Source organism: Octodon degus, unplaced genomic scaffold (genome assembly GCF_000260255.1).
Source record: "Octodon degus isolate 3935 unplaced genomic scaffold, OctDeg1.0 scaffold00273, whole genome shotgun sequence".
Classification (NCBI taxonomy): Eukaryota; Metazoa; Chordata; class Mammalia; order Rodentia; family Octodontidae; genus Octodon; species Octodon degus.
Window position 1 is genome coordinate 837,788 of NW_004524849.1, and position 18,761 is coordinate 856,548.

Consider the following 18,761-nt stretch of genomic DNA (forward strand, 5'->3'; position numbering starts at 1 on the left):
ATGGCTCAAGATGCCTTCAGGGCAGGACTGGTAAGGAATGAGGATCTAGGGATCGAACCTCAGCATCCTGAGCCTGACTGCTTTGTTTAAGCAGGCCCTTAAACGACTGAGCTAATGGGCAGGTCCCCAAAGCCTGTGATTATCAAAGATGACTTGGGATCTGAGAAAACTTCCTTGAAACTCATACTGCATTCATTGTATTTTACTTTAACATAATTGAAACATACAAGGTCTCAGGTGGTTTTCTAATTATGTCTAAACAGAAGTGGGTCAAATAGAGGTGAGAACCCTTGGCAAGTTACTTGTACATCAGTGCTATTACTTCTTAATTTCAGAGAGAGTGGGCATTGCCAGTAAAGGCAAATCTCTACCAAAAAAAAAAAAAAGACTTGTTTTGTGGTCTAGCATATGGTCTCTCTTGATGCGTTCCACGTGCACTTGCAAAGAATGTATGCTGTATTCTGTTAAATAAAATGTTCCCTAAATGCCAAAGAAATTGGTTTATTGACCCAACTTACATGGTTCTGTTTACTGAGAAAAGACATTTTAAAATCTTCAAATAATTACAGGTTTGTTTATTTCTCTTTTGTTTTATTGCTTCAATTGCTTGATGAACTATGTCTAACATTTTTCTGGGGGATTACTTTAGGATTTAATGTTATTCTCCTTTCTATTATACCATTTTTATGTGTATTAGGAAAAGTTTCAACAGTGTATAGTACTTTTATTTCCCTTTTGTTTGTACCATTATGGTCAAATTTCTACTTTTTTTTTTTTTTTATGTATTTAGCACAGGGTCTCACTACGCAGCTTGGACTCTATAGTGATCCTCCTGTTTTCAATCTCCCCAGTGCTGGGATTACAGGCGTGCATCACTTTGCCTTGTGTCGATGGCTGGCTCAGTGTGCCTGGGGGTGGGGCCAGCATGGCATGTAGTGCCAGAGATTGAACTCCGGTCCTTGTGCTTGCTGAGGCAGATGCTTAGTCCACTTAGCTATCTTGGCCTGTTCTAAATTTCTGCATACTTAAGTCCTAAAATATAGTAGTACTTTTTGCTTAAGTCAGCTTTTACATTAATATATTTTAAAGAAACAGTTATTTTGATTTTCCTGTGGTGCCAAGAATCGAACCCCAGTCCCTGTGCTTGCCTAAGCAGGCGCTTAGTCTGCCGAGCTACCACGCTGGCCCTTTTTCTCTCATTTTCTTTTGAGGTATATCCATAAACTTATATTACCATTGCTCCACCAAGATTATTTTTTGGCTGCACTGGCAATTGAACCTAGGGCCTTGTGCCCTCTCACTAAGCTGCTCCACTACCCCAAATGGTTCTTAACAAGGTCCTCAGTGGTAGCTAATCCAGTGGACATCTCTAAGGCTTAATTTTACTTTACATGTCAGCAGGATATATTGATTCTACATCTCTTCTTGAAACTCTTTGCTTATTTGACTTCCAGGACACCATCTTCAACACATTGTGTCTCTCTGGAAAGCAACCATAGGCTTTATGATCTTTGTCAGGTACATTTGTTAAATTATTTGCTTAAAACACAATACCTAACTCATTGGTTAGGAAAAGAAAGGATCTGATTAGAATAAAACTATTATTTGAAAGTATTGGCTAAATAATGGTTCTTTGGTTTAAAAAAATTAAATTTGACTTTTGTAATCCTCTCCTATTCTCTTACTGGTGACTGAACCCAGGGCCTTTGCACTGAGCTACATCCCCAGCCTTTAAATTTTTTTTTTTTTTTAACTTGTTTTTGCAGTACTGGGGGTTGAACATAAGGCCTTTACACCAAGCTACACCCCCAGCTGTTTGTTTTAATTGGAGACAAGATCTCATAAATTGCACAGGCTGGGCTGGAATTTGCAGTCTTTCTGCCTCAGCCTCTTAGAGTACTAGGATTATAGACATGTGCCACCACACCAGAGAGTGTCTGCGTTTATTTCCCTGATCTTTGATGTGGAACACCTTTTAATATAGTTATTTGCTCTCTGTGTATCTTCTTTGGTAAGGCATCCGGTACTTTTGGCTCATTTTTGTATCTGGTTTTCTTACTGTTGAGTTTTAAGGGTAGTTTGAATATTTTTGATAGCAGTTCTTTATGAGATGTGTCTTTTAAAACTTTTTCCCAGTCTTCTCATTCTTTTAAATATCGTTGTACTTTATCTTACATTGTCCCAGGGCAGTTGTGGCAAACCTGTGGCACATGTGTTATAGTATTTTTCTTGTAAGTCAAAAGATGTTGAAGTAAAGTTATTTTTTCTAAACTAACTATGTTCACGTCTTAATTGTGGTGTTGGCATTTTGCAATAAATAAGTAGGCTTGGGGTACTAGTGTGGCCCTCAGTCTGTAAAAGATTTGCTGTCACCATTCTATGGCAGAGAACTTATTTATTCCTAGCTTTTCCTGGTAAGGTCTAGAATCTTACTACGTACGTGAGCCATACTTTTCAACCAATATGTACTGGTGTTTGATTTCATTTCTTTGCCCATGTCTGGATTTTTTTAACCTTTTATGCATTATGTACAAGAGTCTGATTACTTAATTATTGTCTTTCTTATCTGTTACCTCTGTTACCTTTTCTTTTCTCACTCTGGTGCCACCACCCCCCATTTGAACTGAGGACATTTGCACTGAGCCATAGCCCCAGCTCTTTTAGTAGTTTATATTATCTTTGTATTTTGTTTCACAAAGGTACAATGGCTATTGTAAACAGTGTACTTTTTTTTGGTACCGGGAAGCAAACTCAGGACTTTGCACATGTAAGACAAGCACTTGTGTTGGTAACTTATATCCCCGGCCCTGTCTTTTTAAGAGGTACTGGCTTGGATGGGGTTGAACAACTTGTTCTCATGTACCTTCTGTAATGTAAGAGTTGAACTAAGAAGTAGCTTTTTATTTGTTGATGACTTAACCTCAATTTATTGTTTAATATATTTGGGTTGTTGAACTTACTTTATGTTCTGTATGCATACTATATAGATCCCACTAGCATGAAGACCAAATCTGAATTTCAAAGAAACAAGGATAAATGATCATCTGTTTGTCTAAATTGACTATACAAAATGGTAGATTATCTGAACATAAAAGGAAGTTATTTCCTGTTCTCTGATGGAAAAGTTTTTTGTTTCTTTTCCTGTAAGACTTGAAATTATTTTCCAGATTTGAAAAACTTTGAACTTTTAGGAGCTTGACTATTGAGAGGCAAGTGTTGGTACAAATTAATGTAGATTTATTTGAGCAAATTGCAGTGTGGTATGCACTGTTAATTACTGAATATACAAGGCTGAAGACTTTATTGGAGAAAAATGTGTAAGTAAATGAGTGCTATGAGTGCTGCAGCAGAAGTGAACACTAAGATGCAGTAGCAGTACTTAGCAAATCCAAGGTCCTTTTATAGAAGTTGATGAGTTTTAAAATACTAGAAAAGATTAACTGAATGCGAAAGGTGGTGGGAGGGCATTTTAGGCTGAGTCAGCATAAATAATCAGCCTTGTAGTGTAAATACTAGCACTTTGGGAGGCTGGGGCAAGAAGATTGCAAGTTCAGCCTACCTGGGCAAAATAGCAACATAGAAAGACCTTGTCTCAAAATAATAAAAGGGCTAGGGATGTAGTTCAGTGTGAATGAAGACCCTGGGTTCAATTCTCAGTATTGCAGAAATTGAAAGAGAGGAAGGAAGGGCATGAACAAAGATACCAAAGGGGAAAATAGCAAGAAACTAAGATAGCATGAGATATGATTGAAATATACAGTGGATATTTCATTTTAAAAAAATTTATTATGGTAAAAGATATATTACCATTAATCCCCTCAGAGTGCCCTCCTTGCTGCAAACATGCTTATCCTATCATTCTTGTCACTTCTGAAGTAGTTCTGGAAGTCCTCTTTCATGATTGTCTTTATTGAGGCGCAATCAAAGATACAGTGAATGCTGCTGTCAGATGTCAACCACTGGAAAGGCAAGCTTGTAGAACATTACAGTGTGTCCCCATTCACTGAATTACTGGGTTTGGTATCATGCGACTTCTGGCTGTTTCCCAGTGTCAAAATGGCCATGAAAGGTAAATGTTTTTAATTGCTTCAGGACATTGAGGTGGCCACGGAAACATAACTAGAACAACTAATGAAAGAGAATTTCCAGAACTACTTCAGAAAGTGGCAAGAATCTGGGGCGTGTTCAAATGAGGGAAAGTATTTTGAGGGAGATTAATGACAATGTGTCTGTTATTGTAATAAATTAAACATTCACAATGTAGGTTCATTGACTCAAAATGGAAAGCTGTGGATTTTATATGCTAGGCTGATAAGAAACTTACATAAAGTGTAGCAACAAAATCCATTGCTGTATATTTGAAATTTTTCTTACAATTCTTTTTTTTTCTATCATTAAAAATTGTTAAAAAGAAGTTAGTGTTTTGATAAATTTGTTGCTTTAGTTTTGTAATTTATAGAATAAAGATAATAGCATTTACTTTTCTGGGTTGTTGGAAGGATGAATATTAACTATAAATGGTGATGATAATGACTTAACATTCTTGAGGCCTCATTTACCATCCTAATCCTTCTGTTTTCTTTCATCCTGAAAATATCTCAGTGAAGTAGATTATTATCTTCATCTTTTAACAAAACTGGAGCATAAAGGAATTCACCTTAGTTTGTGTATCCTGCAGGTGTCAGAGCTCACTTTGAGCCTCAGAGTCAGAACACAAGACCCTGAACCATTTGTCATGGTGTGCTTCAGTTTTAGAAGTCATATACATGGAACTTGTTTTGGCAAGTTTTGGCACTTCATAATTATAAATGTAACTAACGCTCAGTGGCCAGTAATTGCAAACCTTGTACAAATCTTTGAGTTAATTTGATATCTCCAGGAAATTGTGCTATTTTTTTCCTGTGCCTTGATTTTATTGCAGTAGACCACTGATGACAGAGATTCCTGGGCTTGTGCTTTTGACTTCTGTTGCCTCTTCCTTCCTTGTTGTCAGTTTCTACATTAAGTTTTTAAATCCATGGTGGGCATGGTAGCTGTGTTGCCATTGTATATTCAGTCCTTAACACAGTATCTAGAACATAAAAATAACCAAATATTGTTCAGTGAGTGAAAATTTAAAACCTGGCATTTTCAACTGATCTTCAAATTTAAGCATTATTCACACCCCCTCTATTTGTGATTTAATTGTTTTTTATGCTTTTCCTTCGGTAAGGAGTCCATCTGCTCCTGTGTTCTATAGGTCATTTTCATCCTAGTCCTGCAAGAACCCTGCTGGGCAACCTGTGTCTGTCCTCTAGAGATCTCTCAGCTTTCAGACAGTGAGACAGACTGACAGTTTGATCTAAAACAAGATTCTGTTAGATATATATGAAACAGTTTTAAAAGGTATGTTCTAAGAAAATACATATAAAAAGAAAAAGTCTAATTTTTTTCTTTGCCTTTCACATTAAATCATTGCAAATGAAAAAATAACTGTGTTCTAGGGAATTCTCTGCTTTTGTGAGTTAACTTATATTTTCCTCCTCTCCTCTGTCTAGAATGTCTTAAACCATTCTACCTTATGAGAAATTGGATGTTCTTGCAGATAGTCATTGTGGGAGAAAACGTTTCATTTAAGTCCCAGATGAGGACCGAAAACTTGAAATCAGAAGAGCATCTGAAATCAAGTAATATTAGGTAGGATTAAAAATTACAAGGGATTTCTACTTGTTTTTATTAATGTTAGAGATGTATGTTAAAGTATTCCTATCCTGTGGATCATAAAAGAAGAATTAGACACTTTCTGAAAGATTTGATTTTGGCCATTATGGGGGGGTGGGAGACATGCTAAAAATTGTTTCCCATATGTGGCTTTATGAAAACTTCACCGTATGTTAACTTTTATTTCTACATTTGTATCTTGTAGTCCAAGAAAATTTTTAAAGGTTTTACTGTAGTAAATTTTAAAAAAAATTTTATGTGTGAGGCCAGTGAATATTTATAAGCATAAAACTTACCCATTTTGTACATTATCTCCTAGAATGAAAGTTTCTGTTTTTGTTTACATGTGTAGTAATTTCCTTGAGTGCAGGGAACCGTCCACTCTGGGTTTTATATATGAACATAGATCCAGTTCAGCCTCTCAACTAATTGCCTATAGAAATGAGCCTATGATAAAGCACTAGAGAAGCCCCATTCTACATGGTGAGTTAGTTAACTGTTATCGTATCTTACAGTGACAGAGTATGTCCTAAATCTCAAATGATGTTGCTTTTAACTGAAAGGTGATGTTTACCCCTAGAGGACCTGCTTTATAAATATGCTCTGAATTCTGGTTCTAGAATTAGGTTGCAGGTTAGAACCCAGGCTCTGCTGCTTCCTAGTTATGTGACCTGGGCCAAGTTACTTAAAAGTCATTCTGTGCGTTTGTTTCATTAGAAAAATAAGGATCCTTTCACTTAATAGAATTGCCATGAGATTTAAATGTTTTGTAGTACATGAAAGCATGAGAAACTAAAGTGATCAGAGCATAGTATTAGGTTATTTATTAATTTTTAGCGACTGGGTTAAAAAATCTGTTATCAATCAATATTAGTATGGCATTCCTCTCATTTCTAGTTTGCTTGAGGTGTCAGGTTCAATTTTTAAAGCATACTAGTTAAATAATAATGTAATCAATGCTAATGTTTAGAGAAAATCAAAAAAGAAGTAACATCCTACCTACCTTTGGTTTTATATAATTTTTATACTAGGAATATGGTTTACACGACATCAAAACACTTTATCATTTCTGTGTTACTTAGTATATTATATGGTGGTAGAGGATCTGGGATTTTTTTACTCCAATTTTGAGGGGTTTTTGTCTTTTGTTTTCTACTCCAAAACTCAAAATTTTGTCATCTTAAACCCAGTGTGATCCTTCAGATGTGATCCTATGGAGTAGTGGGGAAGGAACACCTGACTAGCCATTTGGTAACTAAATGAGCAAAAGTAATTTAGAGGTCACAAATTGCCTTCCTTCTTTGAGGGGATCACTTGCTTTCTGTTATGTCTTTCATTTCTAAGTGCGGCTTTCACAACTTCCTCCACCTTCTCAGATACCCAGCTCTTTTAGCTAATAGCCTGAGGCTGATTTTAGACTGCTTTATCTCTACAACTAATCTACTTGGTTATAACTTCCAGGTATTTTGGATCTGTGTTTTTCAGCCCATCTGTGTTAGCACCTTGTTTCTAGTCTTGAGGTTTTAAAATTCATATCTTGTAGTATTTTTTTAAAAATGTAAATGTAACGATGCTGTACCCTTACTCAAAAATCAGCCCTGGTTTTGGATTGTGTGAAGGACAGAATTCAAACTTCTTGACATGCATGCAAAGTTTCTCACAATCTCTGGTCTTCATCGGTCCTCTCGCTGCAGCGTCTGCTCTCGTATGCCTCCCTCACTTGCCTGGTGCTTTTTATTGTTGTATTATTTCTTTTGCCTTTTTATCCTTAAAATTTTTGGAGAAGCCAACTTAATACTATGAAAGTGGGCATACATTTTCCAAGAAAATAGTGACTTACAGTACACAGCATTGAAATATCAGAAGATGAGAAAATACGAGATAAAGTGCCATAGAAAGAAACTTAATGTTTTTAACATGAACTGAGAAAAAAACTCTTTTCAAATGTAGCACTTTTCCTAAATTCTCTTGTAAATGAAATCCAGCAGTAGAGCAATGATTTACATTTTTTGTAGATTAATACTATGAGATTTGATGTTTTAGAGAATTGTGTATGTGTATGCATAAGTGTATACACATGAGTAGCGTGTTTAGCATGTGTAATAATGATTAGGTTCTAACGTTCATGATTATAGTTGATAAATATTGTTGTTTGCCAAATTGTTCCTAACTCTGGAGGGGAGGAAATGATCAAAGTGATAAAAACCTACCTTAGGTTTTGCTTACATTTCAAAAAGGAGTACTCTAGATGCTTCTACTAGAATAAAAGAGACTGATTTGCCTTTTCTGGACAGCTTTGAGTTTAGAAAATGTATTTCTGAATTCTCCTTTTAGAGAAAGGGGTAGGGTGTTCATGTGGAAGCAATCTCCTATGTTATGTGCCTGTTGTTTAGAAATAGGTTTTTAGGGGGCCTGCCCCTTAGCTCAGTTCTTTTAAGTGGCTGCTTCAACAAAGCAGTCAGGCTTAGGTTGCTGTGGTTCGATCCCCACAACTCAAGCTAGCCAAACTTGCCCTAAAGGTATTCGGAACAAAAAAAAAAAAAAAAGAAATAAATAGGTTTTTAGACCAAATTTTAGAGTATGTATTCTTAAGAGATTACCCTTTTCTACCTTTCATTGTTATATTAATAATCATATGATTATATTCATTGTTATATTAAAAAAAGATACTCCAAACTTTAAGTTTTTTCCTCTGGTGACATCATAAAAATGATCACAGAATAATTAAGTACAGAATACTCCAATGCTGTGTACTGTTACTATCAAGTACTCTAGTTTCTTTTTTCTTATACTATTTATTTATTTATTTATTGTTTGTTTGTTTGTTTGTTTGCGGAACTGGGGATTGAACTTAGGCCCTTGTGCTTGCCAGGGAAGTGCTTGTTCTACTGAGCCATCTTCCCGGACCCTCTTATGCTCTTGTAAAAGGGAGAAATCCTGATATAACAGTAAGGATCTGAACTCTGGAGACAAACTGAGTTCAAATACTGCTATTGCTACTTAACTCTGTGACCTTAATCATGTTTTTTAGCCTCTGTCTCCTTGTATTTTCTTCACATACAAAGTGAGAAAAGTAATGGTACTTAGTGTGAATGAAATGATTATTTTATGTAATCCTTAGAATAGTGTAAGTGCAATACATAATGCTATTATGGTACTAGAGCTTAGAACGCATTTAATGTACTTCCAGATCTTGATGATTATGTTATCTCCATCAGTATGTGTATGAAGTCACATATTCATTGATATGATTTCTTATATATTACATACTATTTTTAAAAGGGCAAGCTAATGCTATATTCAGAGTAGTATTCTATGGAGGGGAAGAACAGTTATTACTTTGGTGAAATAGGGTATATGGTATGTTTTATCAAGTTGTATTATCACAATGATAAAAACATAAGCCAGTAGCTTGTGGAGATTTTTTTAATGCCACATTTTAACACAAACTGTACAGTGAACATAGAGCAATATGGTTAATGGATTTTGATGTGCTGTTACATTTTAGTACTAAATATAATTATTTAGTATCATTCCTTTATATTAATAGTTCTTATGTGGTTGGTGGTTACTTTCACAGGAATCTATCTATTGCAATTCTGTTGTTTGAAAGCTTAATTTAAAAAAAAAATTGTAAAGGCTACTAAAGGACTTTCTTTACTTGTTTGTTTGTTTGTTTGTTTTGAGACAGGGTCTAAATATACAGTTCAGGCTGGTCTTGAACCTAGTACACAGCCCAGGCTAATACAGCTTAAAAGGTTACTCCTGAGTGCTGGGATTACAGGCATGTTCCACCATGCTCTGCTCTCTTTACATTTTAAAATGAACTAAAATTCACAGTTTATATTAAATACCTAATTTTGTAAAAACATAGTAAAATTTTTATTTTGCTTTTTAATTTTTAAAAAATTATTAATTTATTTGGTACAGGGTCTCGCTATGCAGTTCAGATTCATAGTGATCTTCCTGTCTCACCCTTCCCAGCACCAGGATTACAGGCAAGCACCACCACTTCTGGTTTCTCAGCCAGCACAGCATGCAGTACTGGGGATTGAATTCGTCCTTGTGCTTGCCAGGCAGGTGGTTAAACCACCGGGCTATTTCCCCAGCCCAGTAAAAATTTTAGAATCCTAATGTTCTCTAGCTTTCCTGTTAGAAACATTTTTTAAGACAAATCTGAAGTTTGTATAGTAACCTTTTAAGTTTTTTTTAATTGATCCCTAATAATTGTACCTATTTATAGGTTGCAGTGTGGTGGTTCAGTATATGTATTCATAGTATAGTAATGAAATCTCAGTGTTTAGCATAGTCATCATCTCATAGTTGTTTCTTTGTGGTGAGTACATTTAAAAGCTCTTTAGAGAGATGTGTTACAATATTGTCATCATGATCACCCCACTGTGCCACAGAACACCAGCATTTATTCTAAATGTACCTTGCACCTGTTGACTGGTCTCTCCCAGTCTTCCCTTGCTGTTTATCCTTCAGCCTCTGATAATCACTTATGCTTTCTACTTCTATGAGATCAGCTTCTTTTAGATGCCATAAATGAATGAAATAATTAAGTCCGGTATATGAACATGGTTTACCCTCTTCATTGAATGCATACTGTGTGCTAGTTAGACATTGGGTTGTGGTGGTGAGTGTATTAATCATCTCTTTTGTCACTGAGACACGATTTCCAGTACTGATAATTTTAATTCTGCTACCTGTTTCTGGGGATTCAGTCCTTGGTCATTTGGCTCCAAGGCAGAAGTCCAAGGCAGAAGGGCATAGCAAAGCCAAGCTGTTTAGTTCAGGGCCTCCAGGAAGCAGAGCAGAACTGCTAGAACTGTGCAAGGGATCAGATATAGACCTCAAGGCTAAGCCTCCATGACACCCTCAGACAAACCTGCTAGCGTACTCCAGTTCCTGAAAGCAAAGTAAACTGGTTTGACTGCCACACGGGGAGCAGTCTTAAAACGTGATATACACTAAGAAAAAATACAACTACTTTCAGAATATAAATAGGAATATTCTTAATCTAGACAATTTTGCCATGGAAATAATACTTTGACTCAAAGATGAATTGTAATTAACCAGACAAAAGGGAAGAGAGTTGTTCCTAGCAAAGGAACTCTTTCTCATCTGTAGAGGCCCAGAGCATAAAGGAAGCATCACAGCACAATGCAGTGATGGAGCGCAGAGATCCAGGAGAGGAGAGTGGGGGGTGGGAAGGGGAGTTGAAGTTCAGAGACTAGGATTTTGTAGGAAACTTTAGTAATGATTTTGTTCTGTACCCTAAGAGCATTGGGAAACCATTCAAGCACGTAGTCTAGAAGAATTTTTTGTGGGGAGGGGCACTCAGGATGCCCTCAGAGCAGGTCTGGTTTGGCTTGAGGATGCGGGGATCGAACCACAGTATCCTGAGCCTGACTGCTTTGTTTTAGCAGGCACTTAAACACCTGAGCTAATGGATAGGCCCCCTCAAGCATGTATTCTTAATCATCCATTGATAGATCAAGTGTGTATTTTAAAGATTCTTAGAGCAGTGAGACAACACCATGTAGTAGGGAAGGGGTGAAGTGGAGAAAGCAGTTTCGTGATTTGTTCAGGCAAAGGATGTTTATAAGTTGAATTAATGTGGCTGAAGATGATATGAAGAAAGGATGTGAGATCTACTTAGTAGATAGCATTCTCTGAAATTGGGTTTTGAGAGAAAGTTGTCTTAGATGACTTCTAGGCATCTGCCATCCACAACAAGAAAACATGCAACATTTGCTAAGGTAAAACTAGAAACAGAAGGGTGAAGAATACAGGTGGCCATTAGTTCAGCTTTGGAATTCTTAAAAACAGGCAGTTTTAAAGAATGCGAGAGAAAAAAAGAGGCAACAGCCTGAGAATGTGGAGCAGACGGTTGTAAAATGTATGAGAGGTCTGGGCTGGTGAAATATCAAAGAGGAGAGGACCTAGCAGAGAGGAAAATTTCAAAGTTGTCAGAAAGCAGACAGATTAATCAAAGAAATAGATCCTTAAGAAAAGCGATGAAGAACATAACTAAGTGAAATTTTGGTCTTAAGTAAGAGATACATTATCTCTAGGATTTTAACAAAAGAGAAAATAGGGAGAGGGATGTATAAATATAGTAAGTACTTAGAAAGTGGGAATTGTTTTCTCTGAGATATGTGGCTGTCCTTTGCAATGAGGAAGAGGAACAGGAATCAGCACCTTAAGAATTGAAATCGTATTTGGAGGAAAACATCAAGAAAATAAACTCCTTGGTCACTGATCGTATAAACTCAAATAGTGGCATCGTTGTTCTAAGACTTCATGCTATCCTGGATGTTAAAAAGAGGAGAGGAGCACAATTTGCAGTACCACATGTTTAATTGCTGTGTAGTCTTACTGTCATACATGAGTTCTGAGATCTCTTACTATGTTGGTTAGTTGCTGATTTTTTTTTTTCTTTTCCTTATTTAGGCAGGCAGAAGTCCTGAAGGCTGACATGACAGGTATTGGCTTATTTCTTTTTCACAACTTATTTTATATGATTAAATTAATGAAAAGATTTTCTCTTTCCTAAATTATTTGTAACATAAAATCCTGTCCTAGTTGCTAAATAGATAATAACTTATTGTTTAATTATTTATTGCTTACAGTCAAGTGTGGGTTATTGAGATGCCTTCCTCAACTTGTAGAACCACAGGCTAATGTAATGGGTACTGTTATTGCCATTGTGTTAAAGGCAAATAGGTGAGAAATCTAATTGTAGATTTGTTTGGTATTCAGTGCCACAGTTCTTACTGTTGACTAAATTTGTCATGATTATCCATATTGTTTATGTCACCTCCAGCTTTGAGCTGCTACTTGAGCTACTACTGTGGCTCTTGAGATGACATTCTGAATGCAGTCTGTGTCATGTGACAAAAATGGTACATGGACCAACATCAAGCTAATTTTATGTGTTTTTTTCTTAAGTGTTGAACACCCCCATGAATAGTGTTACAATTTGACTTTTATAGGGAACATTTGGCTGCCAGAATATTTAGCTAGGATGTTAAATGTAAATGATAGTCAATCTGATAGATCAGAATTAAAAATCATCTCTTATCATTGCCTTTATTACCACCAATACATTAAAGCATGTTTAAGTGAATCTACAAACATATTGTTGATTGAAAACTTGCAAAGAGACCAAGAAACCACTAATAGACTCTTGTTCTTGCTAACCAGCAAACTCTTGTGAGCATTAACTCAAATACTGAATTTAGGAGATTCTGTTTGCAGGATAGAATTGTGGGGGCCGTACTGTTGCCAAAGTTAAAGAGGAGTGAAGTTATGCATTTATTCAGCAACAGATTTCTTAAGTTAATTTGATTAGTTTTAACTGGTTATTGGAATTATTAACTAACTGGTTATTGGTTACTGTAATTGAAAAGTCCATTACTAAGATCTTCTGTTACTTGGTTATTGGTTACTGTAATTGAAAAGTCCATTACTAAGACTATCAGTTACTGAACTGCTCAAGAAGCCAGTCAGTATTCATCAAGGATAATGTGCCTTTGAGGACTCAAGCAGACAGTATAACACCACTTCTATAGTGTGTATAGTCAAAACCTGACTTCCTGACTTTGTCCTACACCTAGACTTTGTCTGGCTACATGAGAAATTTAATTCATATCTTCTACCCTCCCTCTCTTACATGAAATTCCAGCTATGCATTGCTCACAAAATGTCCTGGCACATGCAAGATCCTAAGTTCAATTCCTGGTACTTAAAAAAAAAAAAAGTCTTAGAAGACAGTATATCATTATTAAAATAATTCTCACTGTCATGACTTAATATTGAGTTGGTATAGATAGAACAGGGCAGTGCCCAGACAACTGCTAGATAGTGAGTTGATGTGAACATTTCTGTGAGGACATTTGTGGGAGATAAACTAAATAAAAAAGGGAAAAGTTATTTTGAACAAAGTTATAGTTACGAGAGTAAAAAAAAAACACCCAACTTGGTAGTCCATTATTTCAATGAAGTGTCTTACTCTAAGGCTTATGGCTGCCTATGACAGAGACAAAAATCTAAATCGAGTAAATTTTTTTAAAGCCATTTTAATTTCATGGTGTTATTTCAAAGTTAAAAGACTACAAAATGCAAAAACATGTTAACCCAGACTTAGTCATTAGCCATAAGTCATTTAATATAAAACTTCTGCAGTAATCTGTGGGATATACTTAAGGACAGATTTACTTCAGGAAGTAGAAAGAGGCAATCATTGGTGTGCTATGTGTATTAAGCTGTTTATCCATTTTTTGTTCTGTTACTCAGATTCTAAGCTGGGTCCAGCTGAGGTCTGGACATCCAGGCAGGCTCTGCAGGACCTGTACCAGAAAATGCTAGTTACTGATTTGGAATATGCTTTAGACAAGAAAGTAGAGCAAGATCTGTAAGTATTATCGGTCACGGTGTTCCTGTGAGGTTGAGCATCTTCCTACAACTTAAAATTGGTTGCTTGCTTGGTTGTTTCTTAGTGTACTCCAGAATTAAGCTTTTTCAGTAGGAAGATCCTAATCTGTGTGTGTGTGTGTGTGTGTGTGTGTGTGTGTGTTGCGGAACCAGGGATTGAACTCAGGCCCTTGCACTTGCCAGAGAAGTGCTTATTCCACTGAGCCATCTCCCCAGACCTCCCTTTTTTCCCCCCCCCAGAACTGGGGATTGAATTTAGGCCCTTGCGCTTGCCTGGCAAGCACTTATTCTACTGAGCCATCTCCCCGGCCCTGTTTTGTTTTTTAAACTGAGCCATCTCCCTGGCCCTGTTTTGTTTTTTAAACCAAGTATTTGGTCATTGGTATTGCAAGTACAATCTTTGAAGGTAAGAGGAGAATGTTTGTTAAGGGCAGCTCTTTTAAGGCACATCAGAAAAGCAAGTATCTCATCTCAAGTACTAAAAATGTTTGGTTCTCTATATGGAGCCTGAATTTTGAAAAATCTTCAGAAAAATTTTTCTTTGGTAAACCTGATTCTAAATTTCTCCAATAGAAATGTGTGTTTGTGTTATAAAAAAGTTTTTTTGTTGTTGTTTAATCAAATAAATTCATTTTATGTTCCTCCTAATAAAACTAAAGAAAGATTTTGTGTATTTAGGTTATTCCATTTCACCATTCTTTCTAGAAAGGGTGAAAATGGCACATAACCTTATTTTCAAGTGAGTAAATACCCTTGATGAAAAGTTTTGCCTTATAAATTGAAATAGGGATATTAACTTGATGAAAATCAATGAAAGATATTCTGTCTTGTATGACCATCACCCTACATTGTAGTGAAGATTAGTTTTTTTCTGTCTCTACACCTTTATATGCTTTATACATTTAGGAAATCTAGATAAAGTAAGTCCCTGACTTTGGAACATTTGAGTTGCAAACTTTCACAGGTGTACTATGTAAAACTCATTTTGTGATATTATAAATGAATCAGACTTAGCTCTGAATAACTCCTACGAAGACAGCAATAAGCAATGTATTAATTATTGTAACTGACCTACTAACCTTTTTTGAAAGTGTTTCATTGCTATTTTTTTCTCATTAAAATGAATAAAAAATTTTAAAAAACAAATAAATAAATCAGACATTCTCCCAAAGGGAACTGTTTTGATAGTCAGGGGACTTCCTGCTTAGAGTTAAATAACAATTGATAAGTACCCATATTTCAGATACCAGGATCAAGGATAAGATAGTATCAGCAATATTAGAGTAATTGAGCTCCTAAATCATCTAAAACCTGGTGCTCTAGCACTTCACGAGTTAATGTTAATAATAAGGAACATACCAGGTAGATTGGAAAATCTTTGTTTTCTTTCTTTTCTCCTTTCCTGGAATTTTCAAATTAGAGAATGACTTTCATGAAAACTAAGTTCAAAGAGATTGTATATATAATCTTATTAATGAAGGGTTATAACAATTTTGATGACATATTTCAGCATTGTGTTGTTTATCTTAAGTAGCCAAAATTAAAATGTTGCTTATGTTTCAAAATGTAAAGGAAACATTAGTTCCAAGAGAAATAAACAAAGCTATTAAATAGGGATAGAGCTTCATTCTGTGGGAAATAAACTTTTGGGAAAATAAGAACTATAGGGAAATGTACAAGCCCATCTACCTGTGCATGTCACTTGATAAGAGTACAGTTATTTTTGGCATAATGTATGAAAATTTGTTAAGAGCTTGTTTTTATTTTGATCATGCCAGTGTAATTCCTTGAACTGGTATTCCTAAGTAGATCCTAATTCTAGTAACTCTAAAAATTAATAGCTGAAGTCAAATCTGATTAGTCACACATTTGGTGTTTACTAAGGTCTGTTGAATTCTGTTGCATGTCTAGTCTTAAAGGACAACATAAAATTATTTTAAATAAATCACTTCCTTTCTATCCTCCCTCCCTCCCTCCTTCCCTCTCTCCCTCCTTTCTCTACCAGGAATCAAAACTCAGGACCTTGCACTAGCCAGGCAACCACTTGTTCTTCTGAGCTATACCCCTGGCCCATGAATAACTATAATGCAGGTTTACTGCCTAGCGTGGTATAATTATAACAAACAGTTATTTCTTATTCTCAGGGGGACCAGTGTCTGCCCAGTGAGTCACTGCTATACCAAATAGAATTACATTTTGTTTTCAGCTGGAATCATGCCTTTAAGAATCAGATCACAACACTACAAGGTCAAGCAAAGAATCGAGCAAACCCAAATCGGAGCGAAGTCCAGGCAAACCTTTCTCTGTTCTTAGAGGCAGCTAGTGGCTTCTATACTCAGGTCAGTTCTGCATTGTATGACTCTTTTTCCAGTATTAGTGGTACATATTCTGCTCTTTGTATACATCTTTATTTCATATGCATTTTTGTATAATCACTACATGTGCCAGCTAGGGTTTGATCATACAATCTCAAGTGAATAAAGATGTCTAAAATTATTTTCTTAAGACCATTAGGAAAAACCTCAACTGTGCTGTCAACTTTGGAAAAAGTTATCCCGGTTTACCATGTTAAGTTGGCATTGTACAGAAATTCACAGCCATATTGTTTTAGAAATGTGAAACTTCATTCTTTTCCCATTTATAGAAGGGTAATGTTCTGTATTAAATATGTAAGGTCTTATCTCTCTGGGTTTGATTATAGAGACTAATCAGGTATTCTCTAAAAACTCTTAGGTTGGTGTTTTGTTTATAGCTTGAAGGTATAACTGAGAACAGTAAAGCGTTAGTGACAGCAAAACTTTTGTGAAACAACAGGAGTCAGTCAGGTACAGATAGCATTAGAGCAAATGTGAGTTTATACGTATGAGTATAGTCATTATGAAAGTAACAGCCAGGCATGGAGGCGCACTCCTGTGATCCCAGCACTCAGGAGGCTGAGGCACAAGGATCACCATGAATTAAAGCCTCGGCTACATAGTGAGTTCAGGGCAATCCTAAACTACATAGGAAGATCCTATCTCAAAACAAAAGTAACAGTTATTTTGTGCCAGGTAAGAAATAGTCAAAATTTGTAACATCAGGCTTTCTGCATATTTTTCATATTGTCAGATTTATTGTGACTTTGAAATATTTTTAAATTAGCATAAAAATGGAGTAGCTTTTCCTCAGTTTGATTAATAAGCTATTCATCATCATCGTAGGTTTTCTTTTTTCCTGTTACATTCTCATATAACTTCTATATCAAGCATAGTAAAGGAATAAATAGATCTTATCTGACCATGGAATTTTCTTTAAGCATAATCTTTTGAAAAATTCCCATTTCATTTATTTGTAATTTAAATATAAATTAAATATGTAAAATTAGCATTTTATAATAAGTTTTTGAGGCTCTTGTACTTGAGAACTTTGGCCAGTGCTTTCCATGTTGCTTCTCACTACTATATTTTGTATTATTTTTGTTTTACTATTTTTTTCAATAAAGAAAAAAAGCCAAATCTATTGGAAGATAGCTGCCATTTTTCAGAGATTATTTATACTTTATTTCGACTAAAGAATATTTATCACAGTTCAATATTGAGAGCAGTCAAGTATAATTCTTGTTCTTAAAATTTGTCTTCAAATTTATGCCAAGTGTTAGCAGTGTAAGTTGATTCTTTGGCGAAAGAGGCATTGGTGTACCAATAATCAAGCAGATGTTAAATACCCATTCTACATGCGTCTGCCAAAAGCCTACAGTTTACAAGGTATAATATTAGGTAATGAGAATAGAAAGGGATATGAAACAGAATATTTACCTTCAAGGAAATAGCTAGTCTACATGAAAAGGTGGATAAAGTATAGCTGTCTTTTGTCTCCTGACCGTAAAAATAATACACACTAATTTCAGGTAATTTCAAAAGTATATGAAGTTTGAAACTTTTTTCAGTAATTCCTATCTCATCACTACTTTTTTTTGTTGTTCTTCTTTTTGTACTTGTAGTTTTTGTTCTTTTGCTGTTCTTAATGCCTTTTTTGTTTTCTGATGAACTTCAGGTTTTAACCTAAGCTAATTTTAGTCAGCAAATTTTTTGCCCTTACAGATATATAGGCACAAGAAACATGAAGTATAGTTCCTATGCTTGATTAGTAAGAAAGGACACACAGGATTGATATTTAGTTATCAAAGTGGTTTCTATGGTAGGAAAAAGATGGTATCTTTTGGTTTCTTTTGAATTGGGCCCTTGGGGTGTTATATAGTATTTTTTTTATTGTGAATTCTGTGTATGTTAGAGAAAATGATGAAAGGCTGAAAGTGTTTTTGTAGTCTCAGTCCAAATGTTGCTTTCACTTCTTCACCTGAAAAAATGGAACTTTGTATTTATATACCTGGTGCTGCTATTCGGTTATCACAAAAATTGATTTAGGCAAATATATCAAATTATCTAGGGAATGAAGTTTATTGTATAATATTCTGTTGGCTTATGCTGTATATCACACTTTCCTCCCTTCCTTTCCTCCTGTTCTTTTCCTTTCCATTTCTGTGCCTTCTCTCCATTCTGTATCTTTTGTGAACTCTTTAAGGAGAAAGATTTTCTTACTTTGTTGGTTATCATGAGTCTGATACAGTAGGCAGATACTTG

At 35.5% G+C, this 18,761-nt stretch overlaps 1 protein-coding gene across 13 annotated transcripts in view; it reads left to right on the forward strand.

Annotated features, from left to right (window-relative positions):
- Positions 1 to 18,761, forward strand: part of Smg7 (SMG7, nonsense mediated mRNA decay factor) — an 83,439-nt gene that overhangs the window by 36,834 nt on the left and 27,844 nt on the right. For 7 of the 13 annotated variants that reach the window (XM_023706852.1, XM_023706845.1, XM_023706847.1 and 4 more), the window contains 5 exons: positions 5,240 to 5,385; positions 5,538 to 5,676; positions 12,160 to 12,191; positions 14,005 to 14,122; positions 16,349 to 16,481. In XM_023706852.1, coding sequence (XP_023562620.1) covers positions 5,561 to 5,676; positions 12,160 to 12,191; positions 14,005 to 14,122; positions 16,349 to 16,481 — 399 coding nt within the window. In that variant the 5' untranslated portion in view covers positions 5,240 to 5,385; positions 5,538 to 5,560. Of the gene's footprint in view, positions 1 to 5,212; positions 5,386 to 5,537; positions 5,677 to 12,159; positions 12,192 to 14,004; positions 14,123 to 16,348; positions 16,482 to 18,761 lie in introns of all 13 variants that reach the window. The other 6 variants (XM_023706854.1, XM_023706851.1, XM_004646593.2 and 3 more) reach the window with 3 other exon arrangements.